Consider the following 21,024-nt stretch of genomic DNA (forward strand, 5'->3'; position numbering starts at 1 on the left):
AATATCTAACGAATGGGACTTCACAGGGACAAAGTAAAGGTATGCTTTGGGAGCAAACACATACTGTAAATAGCTTTTTATAAAAGAAAAAAAGATATCGAAAGTCAAGGTACACTTTAAAATAAACAAAAAGAGTAAACGTGACTCCGAAACGGTCTCAGTCCACCCCGCGGCGCCAATTCCTTTTTTACGTGTGACCGGTCGGCGTTAAATAAACCGTTGCACCCGCTCAAGCGTGCAGTTTGTAGCCTCCAAACTGGCAATTAACTGCTCTGAATTAAATGCTTAATCAGCCGCTGGCAGGCAGTGTTTCTGAAACAGAACCGATATCAGCTCTGCATAAATACATGGAACATTTTACTTGCAATCGCTGCAGTCCACTGGCTAGCCACCTTGTAAACCAGGTACATCATTTTATTATATTTAATTTTTTTTTCTAAGGACATAAAGAAATCCACTTCATGTTTTCTGCAGAGCTCGGGGAATGACTAAGAGCGCTGCTGGAGGCGTGTGAGTGTGCGGGCTGGGGGAAAAGAAAAAGGGAATTGTGGCTGCTTGCAAAGAGGGGGGATAGAGAAGTCTTGGTTTCAGGAGAAGTGTTGCTGGACAGCGCCAAGAACAAGAACAGGAACAACAACAACTGCTCTCCTTGCAGAACTGCCTCTGAGGCTACTGCTGCTGCTGCTGCTGCTGTTATCACACTCCCCACTGCTGATGAAGTCAAAGACCTCCTGTTGAGGACATGATTTGCGCCTTTCACTAGCTGGGTGTCCTTGGAATTGACGGATCAGCTTGCTGACGCAAAGTAGGGCCATCGGAGGTGAGCGACAGGAGCTGAAGTTTAAAAAGAAATAATGACTATGGTCTTGACAGAACCCTGACCTACCTTCAATCAAAGGCAGCCAAGGTGAGTATGACTTATGATGTATTATTATTATCATATATCTAAGCTGAAGGATGAACTTGACAGGTGTGTCTTTTTCAAACCATGCATTTATTTATATTATTATTATTATTATTTTGAATGATACCTTCTTCAATCCGCTAGAGATTGAATGTCAGACGTTTGCTTATTTTAACCTCGATGTCTTTATGTACTATTATCAGAATTACTATAATTAATATTCGTATTTGTATTATTCTCACGGCCTCTGTATTCCAATCACAGTGATGCAAATCATAACACGCGATACTCGAAGAATTGTATTCCCATAGTCCTCTAGATCTGCTATAACCTGCTATTAAAAAAAATAAAACATAAATAAAAGTGTTACAAACAAGTTAAAAAAAAAATCCCATAAAGCGCAATGATTTACATAGCAAAACAAAAACAAAAATATAAACATGCTAAGCAGAGAGTGAAAGCCCAGCCCAGCCATCTAGCGATATCATCTGAACAGGGCTGGAGAGAGAGAAGGGGGTGAGAGCACGCTGTTTATGTACACAGAGGAGAATGCGGGGCTGGGTGAAGGACTGAATGTTCTCTATCCAGTCACATTGCAGGTTTGCCAGGGAGAGGTGAGTTTAGAGGGGGTGCTGGGGGGGTCTGGGTGGCATGGGTAGGGTAGGAGAGGGGAAGGGGGAGGCACGTGAGAAGTCTGGGAAGAGGAGAGAGAGTGAGTGATCAGAGGCAGCGGTGATTGAAGGCTTTCTGTTCAGAAGAGGCATTGTACACGGGGATCACAAATAACGAGATAACAGCACATGCCTTCTCTCCCAGGCACCCCGAGAGGCGGCTACTGATGGATTATACGCTGGTCTCTACGCTCTTGTTCATCGTGTCACAATGCACCGCGTCCGCGACTCAAGGTAAGAGCTGCCTAATTACGCCTGTGTCTCCGTACATCCGAGCGTCAGGGAGGCATCGTTACTGGGGTCTCATACCGGGACGCAGCCACTCAACTGCAGAGAACCACAGGTGCCAGCATGCCTCAGCTAGGGTGGCACTCGGTGCTCCAGGACATTGCTGGCTGATTCTATCGCTGCCGGAGATACTTTCTTCTATTCTGAGGACGAAAGATTCTGGACAAATTATTACTGGCCACAATAATGGCTCTGGTATAATACTGCCATTATAGTGCTACTCACTATAGTACCCCTAGTATAATGCCTCCCTGCCCCCATTATACTGCTACTCATTATAGTGCCTCCAGTATAATGCCTCCATTATAATGCTCCTCATTATAGTGCCTCCGGTATAATACCTCCATTATACTGCTCCTCATTATAGTGCCTCCAGTATAATACCTCCATTATACTGCTCCTCATTATAGTGCCTCCGGTATAATACCTCCATTATACTGCTCCTCATTATAGTGCCTCCAGTATAATACCTTCATTATAATGCTCCTCATTATAGTGCCTCCGATATAATACCTCCATTATAATGCTTCTCATTATAGTGCCTCCGGTATAATACCTCCATTATAATGCGCCTCATTATAGTGCCTCCAGTATAATACCTCCATTATAATGCTACACATTATAGTGCCTCCAGTATAATACCTCCATTATAATGCTCCTCATTATAGTGCCTCCAGTATAATACCTCCATTATAATGCGCCTCATTATAGTGCCTCCGATATAATACCTCCATTATAATGCTTCTCATTATAGTGCCTCCGGTATAATACCTCCATTATACTGCTCCTCATTATAGTGCCTCCAGTATAATGCCTCCCTCCCCCATTATACTGCGCCTCATTATAGTGCCTCCGATATAATACCTCCATTATAATGCTCCTCATTCTAGTGCCTCCGGTATAATACCTCCATTATACTGCTCCTCATTATAGTGCCTCCAGTATAATACCTCTATTATAGTGCTCCTCATTATAGTGCCTAGGCATGGTCGGAATAGCCGATTTCCGTTTCCGACACAATTCCGCATTTCGACATATAGAAATTCCGTTACCGTTCCATTCCGACGCTATACCGGGTCAGTTCCGCGGAATTCCGATTTACACGGAATTCCGTCAGAAAAATTTTAAAATTCCTCCTCCCCCTCCATCCATCTCATGCAGTAGGGAATTGCAGATTTTCAAAACAGCTTATATACCATAGCTGGGATTTGAACCCAGAACCTAGTGTGTAGTAGGTATCTGTCTTACCCTCTAGACCATGACCCACACTACATGCTAAAGCTGCCGGTAGCATAAACCATACTTCCATTATGATCAATTCGATAGAAAAAGTAGCATGATTAAGGATTTGTACTTTTTGAAAAGCATGCTTATATACCATAGCTGGGATTTGAACCCAGAACCTAGTGTGTAGTAGGTATCTGTCTTACCCTCTAAACCATGACCCACACTACATGCTAAAGCTGCCGGTAGCATAAACCATACTTCCATTATGATCAATTCGATAGAAAAAGTAGCATGATTAAGGATTTGTACTTTTTGAAAAGCATGCTTATTTATATACCATAGCTGGGATTTGAACCCAGAACCTAGTGTGTAGTAGGTATCTGTCTTACCCTCTAGACCATGACCCACACTACATGCTAAAGCTGCCGGTAGCATAAACCATACTTCCATTATGATCAATTTGATAGAAAAAGTAGCATGATTAAGGATTTGTACTTTTTGAAAAGCATGCTTATATACCATAGCTGGGATTTGAACCCAGGACCTAGTGTGTAGTAGGTATCTGTCTTACCCTCTAGACCAGGGGTCCCCAAACATTTTGGGTTGAGGGCCGGGTCAACATACTTCAGACCGCTGGTGGGCCGGAGTAAACATAAAATGATGTATAAGTCTTTGCGGACCAGACAGTGAAGCATACCCAGGTGACAATCTGCAAGCCAATTGGACAGCAGTGTCACCTGATGTGGAATTTGATTGGAAACCAGCAAAATTTCTGCTTTCTGGCTTCCATGTGGATGGGGGGTGCTGCACTGCTATTCCATATGTGGACCACCAATATTTAAAGATGTAGCTGACTGCATTTATAAGCAATACATTTTCTGTGTGGGGGGCCGGTAAGAAAGCCTTAGGGGGCCACATTCGGCCCGCGGGCCTTAGTTTGAGGACCACTGCTCTAGACCATCAACCACACTCAGGGCCAGGCTTTAGCATGTAGTGTGGTCAGAGGTGGGACAAGGTCCTTCAGCACCCAAGGCTGAGACAGCAAAGTGCGCCCCCCCATCCCTCCCACCCCAGCTGTCACACACTGATTGCTATTACACTAAGAGGTGCCCCAGGCCCCCCCCCCCCACCCCCAACACCTTAATCTCTACTTATCTGGCTTGCTGTCGCTGCCATGTATCACCTTTTCTTATTTCTTTCTGCTTCAAACACAATTGGGAATGACAGCTGAATGAATTGTGCACCCCCTCCTACACTGCGCCCTGAGGCTGCAGCCTCTCCAGCCTCAGCCTTACTAGTGGGTAAGACAGATACCTACTTCCATGCAGTGTGGTTCATGGTCTAGAGGGTAAGACAGATACCTACTACACACTAGGTTCTGGGTTCAAATCCCAGCTATGGTATATAAGCATGCTTTTCAAAAAGTACAAATCCTTAATCATGCTACTTTTTCTATCGAATTGATCATAATGGAAGTATGGTTTATGCTACCGGCAGCTTTAGCATGTAGTGTGGGTCATGGTCTAGAGGGTAAGACAGATACCTACTACACACTAGGTTCTGGGTACAAATCCCAGCTATGGTATATAAGCTGTTTTGAAAATCTGCAATTCCCTACTGCATATGAGAGAGAGAGAGAGAGAGAGAGAGAGAGAGAGAGAGAGAGAGAGAGAGAGAGAGAGAGAGAGAGAGAGAGAGAGAGAGAGAGAGAGAGAGAGAGAGAGAGAGAGAGAGAGAGAGAGAGAGAGAGAGAGAGATCCTGATTAAAGCGCCTCCAGTATAATGCCTACCTCTTCTATTATAATGCCTCCCTCCCCATTATAGTGCCCCCAGTATAATGCTTCCCTCCTCCATTACAGGGCCCCCAGTATAATGCTTCCCTCCTCCATTATAGGGCCCCCAGTATAATGCCTCCCTTCTCCATTATAGTGCTCCTCATTATAGTGCCTCTGGTATAATGCCTCCTCCTCCATTATAGTGCTCCTGATTATAGCGCCTCCAGTATAATGCATCCCTCCTCCATTATTAGTGTCCCCAGTATAATGCCTCCCCCCATTGTAGTGCCCCCAGTATAATGCTTCCCTCCTCCATTATAGGGCCTCCAGTATAATGCCTCCCTTCTCCATTATAGTGCTCCTCATTATAGTGCCTCCAGTATAATGCATCCATCCTCCATTATTAGTGTCCCCAGTATAATGCCTCCCCCCATTATAGTGCTCCCAAGTACAATGCCTCCCCTCCCCCCCAATTATAGAGCTCCTCATTATAGTGCCTCCAATATAATGCCTCCTTCCCCCGTTATAGTGCCCCCAGTATTATGCCTTCCTCCTCCATTATAGATCCTCGTTATAGTGACTCTGGTATAATGCCTCTCTCCTACATTATAGTGCCCCCAGTAAAATGCCTCCCTCCCCATTACAGGGCCCCCACTATAATGCCTGCCTCCCCATTATAGGGCCCCCAGTAAAATGCCCCCTCCCAATTATAGGGCCCCCAGTATAATGCCTTCCTTAACATTATAGTGTCCCCAGTATAATGCCACCCTTCTCCATTATAGTGCTCCTCATTATAGTGCCTCTAGTATAATGCCTCCTCCTCCATTATAGTACTCCTGATTATAGTGCCTCCAATATAATGCATCCCTCCTCCATTATAGAGTCCCCAGTATAATGCCCCCCCCCCCTTATAGTGCTCCTCATTATAGTGCCACCTGCTGGTTGGGGTTGGGTGGTACAGGAGATACATTGATGACTTCCTTTTGGTCTGACAAGGGTTCCTCTGAAGACAATACACGTTTTCATGAAAAACCTGAATACTAACTTGTTCAACTTACAATTAACATCCAATTGGGATGTGTTCTGTGTTCTCCATTGATTACCTGGATGTCACTTCATCAGGGGACCCTGTCCAAGGTAGGGTCTGCACCAAGACTTACAGGAAGCCATGCACTGGTAATACCACCCTTCAAGCAAGTAGCTGTCACCCTGCCCGCACTATACTGGGTGTCCCGGTAATTGTATACGGGCATGACACAATTGTTCGGAGAGGCATTGGCTTTCTAGCGAGTATAGCTAAGCCTGATTGAGAATCAGCTATGTGAAAGATGGACCATATTTTGGGCAAGGCTAGGGCCAACTCAAGATCTCTGGAACAATTAATTAGGGCATCAGGAACTAAGACCACTACTGGAGGCAGACCAACTTTCATCACCACCACATATAGGGCCTGATTCACAAAGCTTTTCTGTTAAATTACCTCAACTTGTTTATTAACTCACAATTTATCTCTCCTTATCTAACTTAACTCATGATGTGTCTCTCCTAATCTAACTTAAATCATGGTTTAGCTCTCCTTATCTAACTTAAATCATGGTTTAGCGCTCCTGGTCCTTATTTGGCATAACTCACGGTTTAGCTACCTTTATTTGACATAACTCATGGTTTAGCTCTCCTTATTTGACATAACTCATGGTTTAGCTCTCCTTATTTGACATAACTCATGGTTTAGCTCTCCTTATTTGACATTACTCATGATTTAGCTCTCCTTATCTATTTATCTCATGAATTATGTCTCCTTATTTGTTTATCTCATGCATTAGCGCTCCTTACAGTTAAGGTGAAAAATAAGAAACCTTTGTGAATCAACCCCATTGTGTTGAATGCAACATTGAGATTTAAAAGTTTTAGAGGCTGTTGAACGATTGCCTCCGAATCTCCGGCAGGGGGTCCGTTTTGCTAGCAGGAGAGCCCAAACCTTGGCTCAGTCATTATCCCTAACTTTTTTTAATCCAAGCCTCAAAGCTCTACTTGGCTTAAAGTCAATGGGAATTAAAAAAAAAGCCAGAAACTTACCTAAGGAGAGGGAAGGGTCCTATAGAAGTTCTTACCGCTCTTTTCTTGGTCCCATCTGTTAAATGATGGCTCCCCCGTTTGACTCCCCCGCATCGGGGACATCGGAAGTCGAGTCCTCCCAAAGACAGGCGGCTTCATACTGCACACGTGTGAGAGAGGGCACTCACGCCTGCCCAGTATAGAACGGCCCGTCTACTGGATCATTCGGGCTCTCGAAGACTTCTGAAGCCTCCCTTCAGTGGGGGAAACAGCAGTATTTGACCTAATTAGTAGAATACGGCTACCGGGGAGCCAGTGCTGGAACGGGGACCGAGAGAGGAGCGGGTAGGCTCTATGGGACCCAGAGCCTTCCCTCTCCATAGGTAAGCATCTGGTTTAATTTTTTTTAATATCGGTTACCATTGTCTTTAATGTAGAAGATTCTTTCAAATGTGGGGTAAAGATAAGTAATGATTGTTTCAGCCACACAAAAACATGCCTCGCAGGCCCAACTTCGAATGGTCAACGTTTCCCTCTCAAACAGTTTTTAAAATGCAACTCTACTAATGTTGTCTATTTCATGACATGCAGTGAGTGTGTACTACAGCATGTAGGTTGCACCCCGAGACCACTTATAGTAAGGATAGGGGAACATTATAGCGGACCCTCCAGGCTCAGTAAAAAATGTTCTAATGTGGCCAATGTGGTACACCAGGGTAATACGTCAGCTTTCTCGTTCCCTAGTCTAGAGAAGACATATTTTATCCTCCCTGTACCTTGACAAAGGGGACCCAACTGGCCCCGAAACGATCGTTAGTGAACAATCAGATGTCTGTACATGTGTGTGTGATGGGAAAATAAAATTGCACTGTTCCTGCAAACTGCTTGTGTGTGGACCCTTCCCTGAAATTGTTGTCTAGAGAGGATTCGCCCTTCCTGGAGGGGTGGTGACCAGTATAAACAATTACTGACTCTTTAGATTCTTAGAATTGACACAATGCCCCCCCATGGTCTTATCTCTCATTGGGATTTGGTGCTCACTACTATCGACATGGTGGTTGGTTGCTCTTTTTCTTCCTATCTTTTTCCTCCCTTTTTGCTATCCTATGACTTATTTATAATCACTGCTCTTGTTCTATGTACAGTATGGTGTGAATATGTGCAATGTGTACTTATATTTATATTTTTGTGATAGTACAGTATACTTGAACTGTACATTTTAATATACTCTGTATGTACATAGTGTTTTCTTCCTTGTATCTACATCTTGACTTTAGAAGTTTGTATGCCTATTCCACCTGTGGTTGGAGGTGTAGTCCTCCTTTTTGATGGAAGTCCCGTGTCGGCGGGACACCCACCCACGCACCCAATAGGGGGCGTGTATATATATATTTCGGAATGGTGCCATTCCAGCAGGCCTTGTTGGCTAGTCATGCCTTCTATCAACTGAACTCACCCCTTTACAAATCACATGATACACTCTGGATCACAGAAGGACATTTTGGTGGCTTTCTCCACCTCTTCAATAAGCCGATAAGGAGGTGTGGCTGTGATGGGGACCAAGAGTGGCCCTACTTCCTGTGTGATATGGACCATGTGGTTGACATGTGACTGATGAGAGCGGCAATGTCCCATTTGCCAATGCCTGGAGGAGGTCAGAGGGAGCGACAGATGCCTTTACTCTTTATATTTCAAATATGAACCATTATACCAACTTTATTTAAAGGGAATCTGAAGTGAAAATAAACTTATGATATAATGATTTGTAGGTGTAGTACAGCTAAGAAATAAAACGCTAGGAGCAGAGACATAAGTCTAATATTGTTTCCAGTACAGGAAGAGTTAAGAAACTCCAGTTGTTATCTATGCAAAAGAGCCATTGAGCTCCACAAAAGTTGCAGAGAGCTCTGTCTTCGGAAGCTTATTATCTCAAGTGTCTGTCATTGAACTTTTTCTCTACAGAGAAGAGTTCAAAAGTTCACTGGCCTGCTCTGTAAAATCATTTAGAATGCTGATAAGTGTGTTAACTGCAAATATTAGAGAATGATGCAATGTTATAAAAAAAACACTATAAAACTGAAAATAAAAATATGAGAATATTTTCTTTGATACTAATATTCTAGTAATTATGCATACTACACAACCAATTAATTATGTCATATATTTTTTTTCGCTTCAGTGTCTCTTTAACCTCCTTGCCGGTTATCTCGAACTCAGTTCGGGGTAACCTGCGCAGGAGGATTTCTCAGGCCCCGCTGGGCCGATTTGCATAATTTTTTTTTGTTACAAGCAGCTAGCACTTTGCTAGCTGCTTGTAACTTCCGATCGCCGCCGCCCGCCGCCGATCCGCCGCGCCGAGTCGCTTCCCCCCGCCCCAGACCCCTGCGCTGCCTGGCCAATCAGTGCCAGGCAGCGTTGAGGGGCGGATCGGGATTCCCTATGACGTCCCGACGTCCATGACGTTGGTGACGTCATCCCGCCCTGTCGCCATGGCGACCGGGGAAGCCCTGCAGGAAATCCCGTTCCTAACGGGATTTCCTGCTTACTCTGATCGCCGAAGGCGATCGGAGTGGGTGGGGGGATGCCGCCGCTCAGCGGCTATCATGTAGCGAGCCCTAGGCTCGCTACATGATTTAAAAAAAAAAAAAAAAAAAAAAACCTCCTGCGCTGCCTCCTTGCCGGAGGAATTGAACCGGCAAAGAGGTTAAAGACCCTGTTCTGCTAAATGTTTGATTGATCCAGTTATCTGTTTTACAATCTGCTTTATCACTGTCCGTGCCTACAGCTGTACACCTATCCAAAGACATGCAGGATATCTGCTCTGACTGGGGTCCTGTTCAGATAATGAGGTCTTTAAACCACACATCCTGCAAACTACACGCCTACAGCAGGTTGATCCCGCATTGTAACTCAAGTCAACGACAAAAACTCTCGCACATCTTTTTACATAGAACTGAATGTGGATGAGGTGGATGTTAAACTGTGCAGCTAAAGAAACAAATGTGCAAGCTATTGCCTCAAACCTCATCACTGACTGCCTCTCTGTCACCACTCCTTACCATCACCTCCAGCTACATGCTTTCTCCTACAATAGGAAACAGTCTGACCTCTCTTCCTACTTTGGGAGTTACATAGTTACTCCTGACAGACCCATCCAGCAGCTAAATCTACAGAGGGCAGGAAGCTAGCTGTACAGCCAGTACCGGGCCAAGGCAGAGGCGAGAGAGGCTCCAGCCTCAGGGCACAGTGTAGGAGGGGGCACAGGGCTGGGCAAAGGCGAGGGAGGCTCCAGCCTCAGGGCGCAGTGTAGGAGGGGGCACAGGGCCGAGGCAGAGGTGAGAGAGGCTCCAGCCTCAGGGCGCAGTGTAGGAGGGGGCACAGGGCCGAGGCAGAGGTGAGGGAGGCTCCAGCCTCAGGGCGCAGTGTAGGAGGGGGCACAGGGCCGAGGCAGAGGCGAGGGAGGCTCCAGCCTCAGGGCGCAGTGTAGGAGGGGGCACAGGGCCAAGGCAGAGGCGAGGGAGGCTCCAGCCTCAGGGCTCGGTGTAGGAGGGGGCACAGGGCCGAGGCAGAGGCGAGAGAGGCTCCAGCCTCAGGGCGCAGTGTAGGAGGGGGCACAGGGCTGGGCAGAGGCGAGGGAGGCTCCAGCCTCAGGGCTCGGTGTAGGAGGGGGCGCATAACTCACTGAGCTATCATTCCCCTATTGTGTTTGAAGCAGAGAGAAATAAGAAAAGGGGATACATGGCAGTGACTGCAAGCCAGATAACTAGAGATTAACCAGTTCATGACTGTAGGCTTACACCCCCTAGTGACCAGGCTATTTTTTACAATTTAGTGCTCTGTCTGCACTGCAGCTTTAAAAGCTTGCTGCAGAGCCATACCTTGCAGCACACAAATGAATCTACCCCCTCTTTTCTGCCCACTAGCAGAGATTTCTTTTGGTGGGCTCTGATCGCTTGTGCAGTGTTTGTATATTTATTTTCTTTGTATGTTTTTAAAATAAATTTCGTTATTTTTTTCCCCCCTCCCTCCCCCACCAGCCAATGACAGCGATCAGCTGTCATAGGCATCAGCCTATAACAGCCGATCGCTCTTGAGCCTCTCTAGGGGGCTGCCGAGTCACTCAGCTGTCCCCTAGAGAGGCTCAAGAGCGATCAGCTCTTATAGGTTGATGTCTATGACAGCCGATCGCTGTCATTGGCTGGTGGGGGAGGGAGGGGGGAAAAAATAGGGAAATTTATTTAGATCGCAGCGCTGTAAAATATAAATAGACAGTGGTTTCGCTGTTTAACAGTCTCCTAGCGGCTATCGCCACTGGGAGACTGATGACGAAGTGGAGCTCTGTCATTCAAGTGGGGATGTGCAAGCATCGGCTATATTCTATATACTATTGACCTGCTCTCAGAAGCCATTTTCTGCTAGGAAAGTGTTTTATAGTTGGAATTTCTTATCAGTGAGGGTCACACTGTAGTCACTTCCTGTCTGAGTCAGGACTGAGTCAGCCACTTACACAGGGGCATAGCAATAGGGGTTGCAGAGGTAGCGACTGCATCGGGGCCCTTGGGCCAGAGGGGCCCCGAAGGGCTCTTCCTCAACTACAGTATTAGCTCTCTATTGGTCCTGTGCTCATAATAATTACTTCTATATATACTTTGGATAGTGGTAATCATTAACAAACTGTTCCCCATCCCCTTCTTGCACCTCAGACACTGTAGTTGCCATTGGCAGGTTTTGGTGCACCGTATCAATTTCTATGTATAGAGTGCTTGGGGGGCCCCATTGTAAAACTTGCATCGGGGCCCACAACTCCTTAGCTACGCCACTGCACTTACATACCTGATGTTTAACTCTTTCAGGCAGAGAAAGAAAAAAAGGAACACAGCATAGTTATTAGTGTACTAGGCACTGTACATACCCATGTCTATCTCATCATGTCACATGTCACCTCAGGTCCAGCATCCTTTAACCTCCCTGGCATTTTGATTCCCCACGGCCGCGGGTGGTTTTTTTAGTTAATTTTTTTTCTTATCATGTAGCTAGCCTGCTCCCTCCCTCTCACCCTTCCGATCGCAGCCGGCGATCATGCCCATTAGGAAATCCCTTTCTGAGTGGGGTCTGCGGGGGGGGGGGGCTCTTTCGCGTCGGGTAGCGGCGGATCGGCGGTGACGATCGGTAAGACACGCAGCTAGCAAAGTGCTAGCTGTGTGTATAAAAAAAATTATGCAAATCGGCCCACCAGGGCCAGAGCAATCCGCCGCGGCGTTACTGGACGAGCTGAGCTCATCCGTAACGCCCAGGAGGTTAAAGAGGAACTGTAGTGAAACTAACATGATGAATAAAGTTGCTTATTTATTTTTACAATATTGATTTATAAATGATTTTCAAAAAAAAACGTTCTGCTCTCTGCACAATTGTTCTAATGACTGCATCTGCTCAGCCACTGATAAGGAATCCTATAAAGTTTTGCAGACAAAGATTTGTAGACAGTCCCTATTCAGTGTTCAGCAGGGTATTTTGTACAGCGCTGGTCTCCCCCAGCAGGAGGGGGCCCCATCCAAAGTTTTGCAGGGGGGGGGGGCAGTGATTTCTAGTTAAGCCCCTGAATATACAGCAATGTATAGATATAGGAAGTGTGTAAAGATAGACCAAGGGTGCCTTAGCTTCTTTTAACACTTTTGCAATGTGTGTCAGAGAGATCCCTGAGGCAATGTCGGATTTCCAGCAGGCTAACAGCAACCAAGTTGCCAGTAGGTCAATCATATATATAGTATACGCTGAAGCACTGACAAACTCTCATTCACATTGAATCCAAAGGTCATTTGCCTAGATATCCAATGCCCTCTTCATCTCCTATTAAGCACTCCAAAGTGTGGAAATGAAGTGAGGACAAAATAAGTGGCAATGTCCAGTAAGCTTTCATTCAATAAAAATGGTCCACATAAATCATAAGAACATTAGTACTCATATTCAGTATCCTAACCCACATAGGATCCAACTGCAGTATCACATTCAACATACAGTGGCACAAGATTGGTAATCTGTAGGTATGTCCACTCTCAAACCGACTGGTTTCGCCTCCCAGCATTATCAGGGGTATTGAGTTGGGCAGGCATAATGTCCTTATATTTCAAATAAAAAAAAATTCAAAAACAGTGCCACTAACTCTGTCCAGCCATGCTGGTCTGCCGTTCTGGTAGTAGTTCTTGGTCACGCGATCCACGCCACAACATCAAGTACGCTCTGCAAGCACATGGAGCGCACTTTGCACAAAGCGTGTGGAGCGCACTCTCCCGGATGCCGTACAGTCAATAGTTCTTGCATGTAGTGGCCCTGTGGAACGCACAGTTCCTGGACCAGGAGGTGCTCCTTCCCATCTAGCCAGTATGAATTGGGGGTCTGGACGTGGGTCACATGTCACCATGTGGGCGTGCCTCACGCTGCTATTAGTATAATACATTTCAGAGGCCATGATGCCATTCATGGCCGCTTCAGGATTGGTGCGTCCCACGTGGTCATGTTCAGCGGCCATGATGCCATTAAGAGATGCTCTAGGAACTAGTGATGACCACAATCTGCTAATTACGATTACGCAAAATTTTGCGTACATTTTCGCAATTATGCCTATACGTAATTACAAATTTGTAATTCAACTGACTTTGTATAAACATTCATAATTACGCATGAATTTACGTGTGTTTTACGCATAATTTCGTGTCGACTTTGGCGGTAAATTAAAAAAAAAAAAAAACTATTTTTCAAAAAGTCCTTTAAATGATTTTTTATAAAAATCAATCTTAAAAATGCAAAGAAAAATGTTTTTTCTTTTCAATAGTTTTTATTGAAATTCTTTGATACAAACCAGTACAATCAGCGAATGCAGATTAGCATGACATTAGTTCTAACATGCAAACAAACAAACAAACAAACACATAGACATAAGAACCAATAGAACAATTATACCATAAAATATGAAACATGCTCTACCACGTACTTATAGCCCCGATGTGCCACTTCAGTTGGTTATACGCTGGATCTCTCTGGGCACTGTCAGCTCCAGTTCACCCCCAAGGGTTTTTACCCTAACGGACCAAAGCAATTTTCACCTGTCAGTGCTCCTCCCTTTTATTCCCTAATAACTTTATTACTACTTATCACAAGAAAATGATCTATACCTCATTTTTTTCGCCACCAATTAGGCTTTCTGTGGGTAGTACATTTTGCTAAAAAAAATTTTATTCTAAATGCGTTTTAATGGGAAAAATACAAAAATAATGGAAAAAATCTTGCCAGAGATTGAGAATTCGAAAGAGGCTATATGTGTTAAATCTGTTGCTATTTTTTCTAGGAGTGGGGGAAAGTTACAGGGATAGATGTCTTTTATGTGAGCCGGGATTTGAATCCCTAGATAAGTAATTGAGGATTTAGCCCATGGGAATGGGAACTTGGTCGATATTTCAGCTTTGATGTGCCTTGGGAGATTAATACCTAATAAGGTCGATTTAGTGTCGTTTACTTTATATAGTGAGGATTTGGAGAAGGCATCCAGTGAGTGGGTGACGGCTTTGAGGGACTTGACAGGGTCGGATATCGTCAGTAGGACATCGTCCGCGAATAGGCTAATTTTTGGGGACTGTGGGTTATGTGAAATCCCTTTTATGTCTGGGTTGGTTCTAATGGTCTCGGCCAGGGTCTCCATTACCATCACAAAAATTTGCGGTGATAAGGGGCACCCCTGCCGGGTAATTAAAAACTGTTTAGACGTGAAAGCTGATGATAACACCTGTGCTGAGGGATTCTTATAGACAGACATGATAGCATTGAATAGAAATTCTTTCAGTCCAAATTTCAATAAAACCGATTGAAGAAAGCCCCAACGGACCCTGTCGAAGGCCTTCTCCACGTCCAAGGCTATTTTGGTAATTATAACATGTACAGTATATGGGGGATTTGCTATTAAGCGCTAGTTGGCACAAAATAATGTGAAAATTACGTGAAATTGCAAAATTGTGCTTCCTGATATAATTAACAAACAAAACCAATTACGATTTTTACCCCAAATTTTTCATTACGAATTTGCAAAGTAATTGTGGATTGCGATGCAAAATTACGATCATGCCAAATTTGCGCTCATCACTTGGTGCACACTATGTCTAAAAGTAAGTTGAGATGGCAGCCACCATGTTCCTCGTACTTCAGGACAGGCGAGTCCAGGCAATGAGGGACATATTCAGCGTAAAAAAAAGGACAGAATTGATTCCCTGGACCTGGAATGGGGGATGCTGGGAGGCCCAGACTTTAAATTACGCGCAGTATAATTGGTTTTCGAGTTGAAAATGTATTTTAAAATTGCCACATGCGCAGCAATACCATTCTCAATTATTCACACCGCCTGCTGCCAGCCTGTACAAATCTTATTTAATGCATAAATGCATATTTTATGTTGCTTGGGTCATGTGACTTTGACGCAGATTTAGCATGTCACCAGGAAAAAAATTAATCTTAAATCCGCAACGCTACCAGCAGAAAATAACCAGCAGACACCTACATAGCAAAATTCCACTCATGCTGATGAAAAATAACAACCTAGATATTACAAATATAAATAGCAAACTTATTTCACCTTGCTTGGAATGTTATTTTGTACATATAAAATACAGAGGGCTGGATTCACTAAGACAAACAGCATGCCTTATCCGAGTAAACACGCCTTATCAGAGATAACACGCCTTATCTAAGTTAACACTCCTTATCAGTCAAAAACGTCAAAAGTAGATTTAAATATAAAATACAACTGTGGAATATCTTAAAAAGTCATTTTTAGCCTAGGGGCTGGAAAACGATAAATTCTTACTGTGCAGGCATGGCCGTACTCACACTGGAGCATTATGACCGTGCTCGGGCATAAAGAGGAGAACAGCCTAGATCTTCAATCCAATGGATTTCTTTGGGTTGTCCATAAGCGGCAATGGAGGTGTGAAGAACGGCATGGAAAGCCTCTACAGGATCCAGAGGCTTCTTAGGCAAGTATGTGCTACTGCGCCTGGATCTCAAAGGTAAATATTGCCATTTCCTGCTGATCGAGGGGTACAGCGCTAGATCTGTGCTGCACAGGAGGTAGCCTCCTTAAGATCCTGAGGCTTCTTCTCCTAAGGTAAGTACCTCCCCAGGGGCACTTTTTTCAATACAGGTTTCCTTTGTAAGGGAGGCGGGAATTCAATTACCTTCTGGCCACAGGGCCGGCGCTACCATAGAGGCAAACGGGGCAATTGCCCCAGGGCCCCAGAGCTTGTAGGGGCCCCCAGTGGCTACAAGAGGAAAAAAATAATTTCAAATCGACCTTATAGTTTTTGAGAAAATCGATTTTAAAGTTTCAAAGGAAAAAAAATACACATTTAAAAACCTGCCGACTTTAATGGTTAATAGCAAATCCACCTTAAATGCTAGAAACCCTAAATTTGCAGGATATGTTAAGGAGATCATTGAGAATAAGAGCAAAAAACAATTTTTCAAAAAGACCATATAGTTTTTGAGAAAATGTTAAAGCTTAAAAAGTATACTTTTAAATGCAGTAAATGTCACTTTTAGTAGCAAACCTAACGGTAGTGTAATTTTACATGCATCAAACGAGAGAGCAATACATTTCCTGACGGGGTTTCCAGGGGGTCTATACGCAGCCGCAGCGCTTTGGCCAGGGATCGCTATACAGCCGCAATATGGCTGTATGGAGATCCCTGGCATTTTTTCCTATTTTCCCAAATTTTTTTTATGTTTAGAGTGTGGGAATTTTTTTTTTTTAATTATGTGGGGTCCCCCCTCCTTAAAATGTTTAACCCCTTGTCCCCCATGCAGGCCGGGGTAGCCAGAATGTGGAGCTCCGACCGATTGGGACTTCACACCCTGACTATACCAGCTGCAAAAAAGGTCCCTTAATGCCGATTTTTGTTCTGGGGTATCTGTTGGGGGGGCCCCCCAGGTTTATTTTGCCCTGGGGCCCGATTGTTGCTTAAACCGGCCCTGTGCCATAGTGTCCTTATCTTATGCTAAATAGGAAGCTTTCTGTAAAAAAAAAAAAAAACACTTCCCACAATCTCGCTGGCACTGCAAAGTTCCTGCAGTTGGGCAAAAGCATTCAGGCCAGGTGAAAATAAAAAAATGGGCGACATATAGAGACCTATTTTTTATTAAAATAGGTTTACATACATTTTTGGGGCAGTATTTCTGGTCAATTTTTTATTGTTTGTCTTTGGATGTTACTTACAACCCCCTATAAATGTGAGCATGTAAATAATTTGCATATAAATTACAGCTATCCTGTTGGGTTTCCAATAAAGAATGTTCCAAGTAAAACTGTTGGCCCCGTTCACATTGCACGCGTTCCCGTCCGCGTTTCGGGAACGCGTGTGGGAGGCCGACACGCACGACATCAGACAGTGCATAGAGTGCACTGTCTGATGTTCACACTGCATGCGTTCCGGACCTGTGCGGTCCGGGAACGCATGCTGCACGCGTTTCCTAGCAAAACGCGCGGCTGTCCCATTCACTTTCAGTGAATGGGATCAGCCACGCAACGCACAGAGACGCACATGACGTGCGTTTCTGTGCGTTGTGTTCTGAACGGAACGCGCCTGCGTTCCGTGATATGAACGGGGCCTAAAGTGGACCGGAACTCTTGCACAAAACAGAAGGAAAACTGAGAAATGCACTCTGTATGTGTTTTTAGAGAGTTAAGCCCGTCTAATCCCTCCTCATCTGTAATTTATCACAACTGTAATTTGATCTCTAAGCTGTGTCAGCTGGCTGCTTCAGCAGAGCAGCTAATTTAAAAAGCACAGGATGTTAACCCTATGTCTGCTTGCATGAAAGCAGGAAGTAGACACACTACATATTTATTGCAGGATTTGAATCAGCTGTAACTAAGAAATGTTTTTCTGTAAAGGTCATTATGCTGTTGCATATCTCTTATAGCAGAGAGGAAGTTCTGAGTTCAAGTCCGCTTTAAAGTGTTCAAGTCTACTTCTGGTGAATGGATTAGTCCAGGGTGTGGCCTATAAGTAACAAGCTCCTCCTACTCTGAGCAGGTACTCATGCAGCCAGATAGGGTGTTTTGGGGCAGTCATTACTCCACAGAGTACAAATTCCAGGCTTGCAGAAACAATAATAATAGCAGCAACAGTCAGGAATTCACAGCTGGCTGTAAATGGAAAGATACATGTTAATGATATTACATTACACCCCGTCCTCCTGCGGGACACAGATGTGTATTTGTAGTCATTTTCATATGAAGCCATAAATAATCTGAGGCCATATCGAGTGGAAACCGCTTGTCTCATTGATCAATGGTTCCAAGGAAACATGCTGGGGAATAAATATGTAAATCCTGACATTCCCTGCGTGTGTCGCGCCTTGCCTACCGCCAGAGCCGCTCTTATTGATCCTCTCGTGAGATGGATGGCTTTCTTCACCTGAAATACTGATTCATGATCATGTCAGGTGATGATCTGCAAGAATAGCACTCGGATAGGGACAGTTCTAGACTTTTTGTGATGATGCACCCCCCCCCCCCCCCCCGAATTGGAATGATCGCACAGCACCCGACAATTTGCACCGCACATTATAGCTGCTGTGAGCCCCCCAAAAACAGCCTCAGTATAGGTAGGTAGCCAGGTATAGTGTTGGTAGCTAGAGACAGTTGCCCCCAGTATAGGTTAGCCAGGTACAGTTGCTCCCAGTATAGGTAGGCCAGGCACTCTCTTTACTTCCTGTTTCTGCCTGGTGCTGCCCCCAGACTTCTGCCGCCTGAGGAAGTCGCCTCACTTGGCATCATGGGAGGACCGGGCCTGCACTCGGCCAACCATTATTGTACTTCCTATTGTAACTTGCAGCAAAGACACCTCTGACTCATCTCCGCCTCCCCTGCTCTCCTAGGACTGAATGCAGCTGTGTGTTGATTGTGGGTGAGCAGTCCCCTGATGTGATCAGTTAGACTAGTGCCGGCATGTTCAGCACTACTTGGCAGCATCTGTCATGACATCACTGCACCAGCAGCTGTCCCCTCCTGTGATGATCGTAATCAACAAATTACGATTTTGCTAAATTTCGCGTAAATTTTCGCAATTACGCTTATACGCAATTACGATTTGCAAATTCAATTGATTTTGTGTAGTCATTCGTAATTTCGCATAAAATTTCACATAATTTCTTGCCGACTTTAGCAGTGAATAGCAAAGCTCCCATACATGCTATTGTGACAATCCAGCCCCGCGATCCCATCGAGATCTGCTCCCGTTAGCGTACGCAGGAAGTACGGGCGCAGACGGACAACGAGACCGGTTGCTGGATCGTCAGAGGGAAGAAGGAAAAGAGGCGACAGAGCGTGCCAATCCCATCTAATCTACTCCCGTTAGCATACGCAGGAAGTACGGTGAACAGACTGACAAAGATTGGTCGCGCAGCTGCCGACAATATGTAATGGGACAAACATCCACCAATCCCGTATTACTAGGCCACTGTTGCCATGCAGGTCTCATGCACTAGAGACTGCTGGAGGCAAATTCACTGTGTGCGTAGTAAACGGTTAAGATTGGTTGGAGGTGCCCATACATGTACAATTCTGATTGTATTTACAATCGGTAAACTAAAAATATCGATTTCGCGCTGGAAATCGGGTAAGTACACTGCCACCACTCTTCCAGTTCAGGGAGGAAAGAGACCCCCGCAGTCACAATACGGTAGCCAGCCCAATCACGTTCGACATGCTCCAGTCACCGTTCGGGGAATAGTCACTTCCGACGGCTTAAAGACTGTGAGCAATGTGACGTTAAAGAAAGGTTACTGGGTCCCTATATGATGCAATCTCGAATTGTATTTACAATCGAGAAACGAAAGTTATCGATTTCGCACAGGAAATCGGGTACTAGCTAATCCTAGAAGGAAGAAACGGTTATTTACAACCTAGCTAGCAAAACAACAATTTATAAGCAAATCATAAAACAATGCGGTAGTATGACTGACTCTTCAGAGGGCAGATTCGTTATAGCAGCAATCAGATGACCAGAAAAGGCACAAGACTGAACGATAAAATCGTTAGTTTATTTCTAAACTACATACACACAGCTTATTTTAGAACAGATTGATTTGACAGTGAGAAGAGATGAAAAGAAACAGAATGTCCGAATATACAGTTCAAATACCGTTATTGGTAGTCCATGCGGCAATCGCAAGTCTTTGGCGTAATGTCCAAAATGGCGGTTGCCATGCGGCCAACACGCCTTTGTTAGAAATAGTTCCAAGATGGAGGTTTTGGCCCGTGTCCTTGCAGGCTGCCATGATGTTACTAGGCATCAGATGAAAGGTAAAGGACCCAGAGCTTTCTGGGTTCTCTGTGGTTATAGCCCCCACTCCAGCAAGGAGGGGTTAGGGGGCGTGGATCACACACCTCTTTGGAACAGGAGATCTTCCCGCCCCTTGCATGAACACAAAATATACCTAACTCATGATAAGTGTGCTCATCTGCAAACCATACAAGTTATGTTAAATCTAGTAACATTTTTAGGTTTGTCAGAATTTATCAAGAACGTTGATACCAAACTTGGGGGGTCAGACCCCTGGGGTATTAGAGGGTTATTTTAAAACAATCTTACGCTAGATCTGGCAGTCCGATTGGTCCGTAAACCTGTCAGAACCAGCTCCCTGTGGAATCCCACAACCTGTGCAGATTTCATGGGCAGGGAGATCTGCTATGCCAGGGATTATGAAGGAAATATGGAGAACATATGAATATCGGGATTCCTGAGGTCACAGCAGGTTTTCCTAAGGTCAGAAGTCTTTTGAAGCTCAGGCAGCAGCCTAGGTGTCAGATCTCCTGCTGAGACTGGGGCCGATCAGACTGGAGAAAGCTGCAATTTATGAGCTTCTGCCAACTGATATCTACCCGTCATCTGATGGATGAGCTTATAAACTCTCTAGGGGGCCACATAAGGCCAGGAAACACCCGGTCCCATGTAGGTGAGAGATTTTTGTAATTAGAAGCTACCAAAGAGCCAGGGTTTGTTAGCAGCCAGAGAGTAAGAGAAAAAGAGGGGATTTTAAACCAACAAATGTCAGTTTG

General features: G+C 44.8%; 1 protein-coding gene across 3 annotated transcripts in view; it reads left to right on the forward strand.

The window, feature by feature from the left end:
• Nucleotides 1-261: 261 nt before the first annotated feature.
• DLK1 (delta like non-canonical Notch ligand 1) overlaps nt 262-21,024 on the forward strand; it is a 71,197-nt gene continuing 50,434 nt past the window's right edge. Inside the window, exons 1-2 of one of the 3 annotated variants that reach the window (XM_068254707.1) lie at nt 262-404; nt 1,721-1,809. In XM_068254707.1, coding sequence (XP_068110808.1) covers nt 1,743-1,809 — 67 coding nt within the window. In that variant the 5' untranslated portion in view covers nt 262-404; nt 1,721-1,742. The other 2 variants (XM_068254706.1, XM_068254705.1) reach the window with 2 other exon arrangements.

The sequence above is a fragment of the Hyperolius riggenbachi genome, chromosome 9, assembly GCF_040937935.1.
Source record: "Hyperolius riggenbachi isolate aHypRig1 chromosome 9, aHypRig1.pri, whole genome shotgun sequence".
NCBI classification, from domain to species: domain Eukaryota; kingdom Metazoa; phylum Chordata; class Amphibia; order Anura; family Hyperoliidae; genus Hyperolius; species Hyperolius riggenbachi.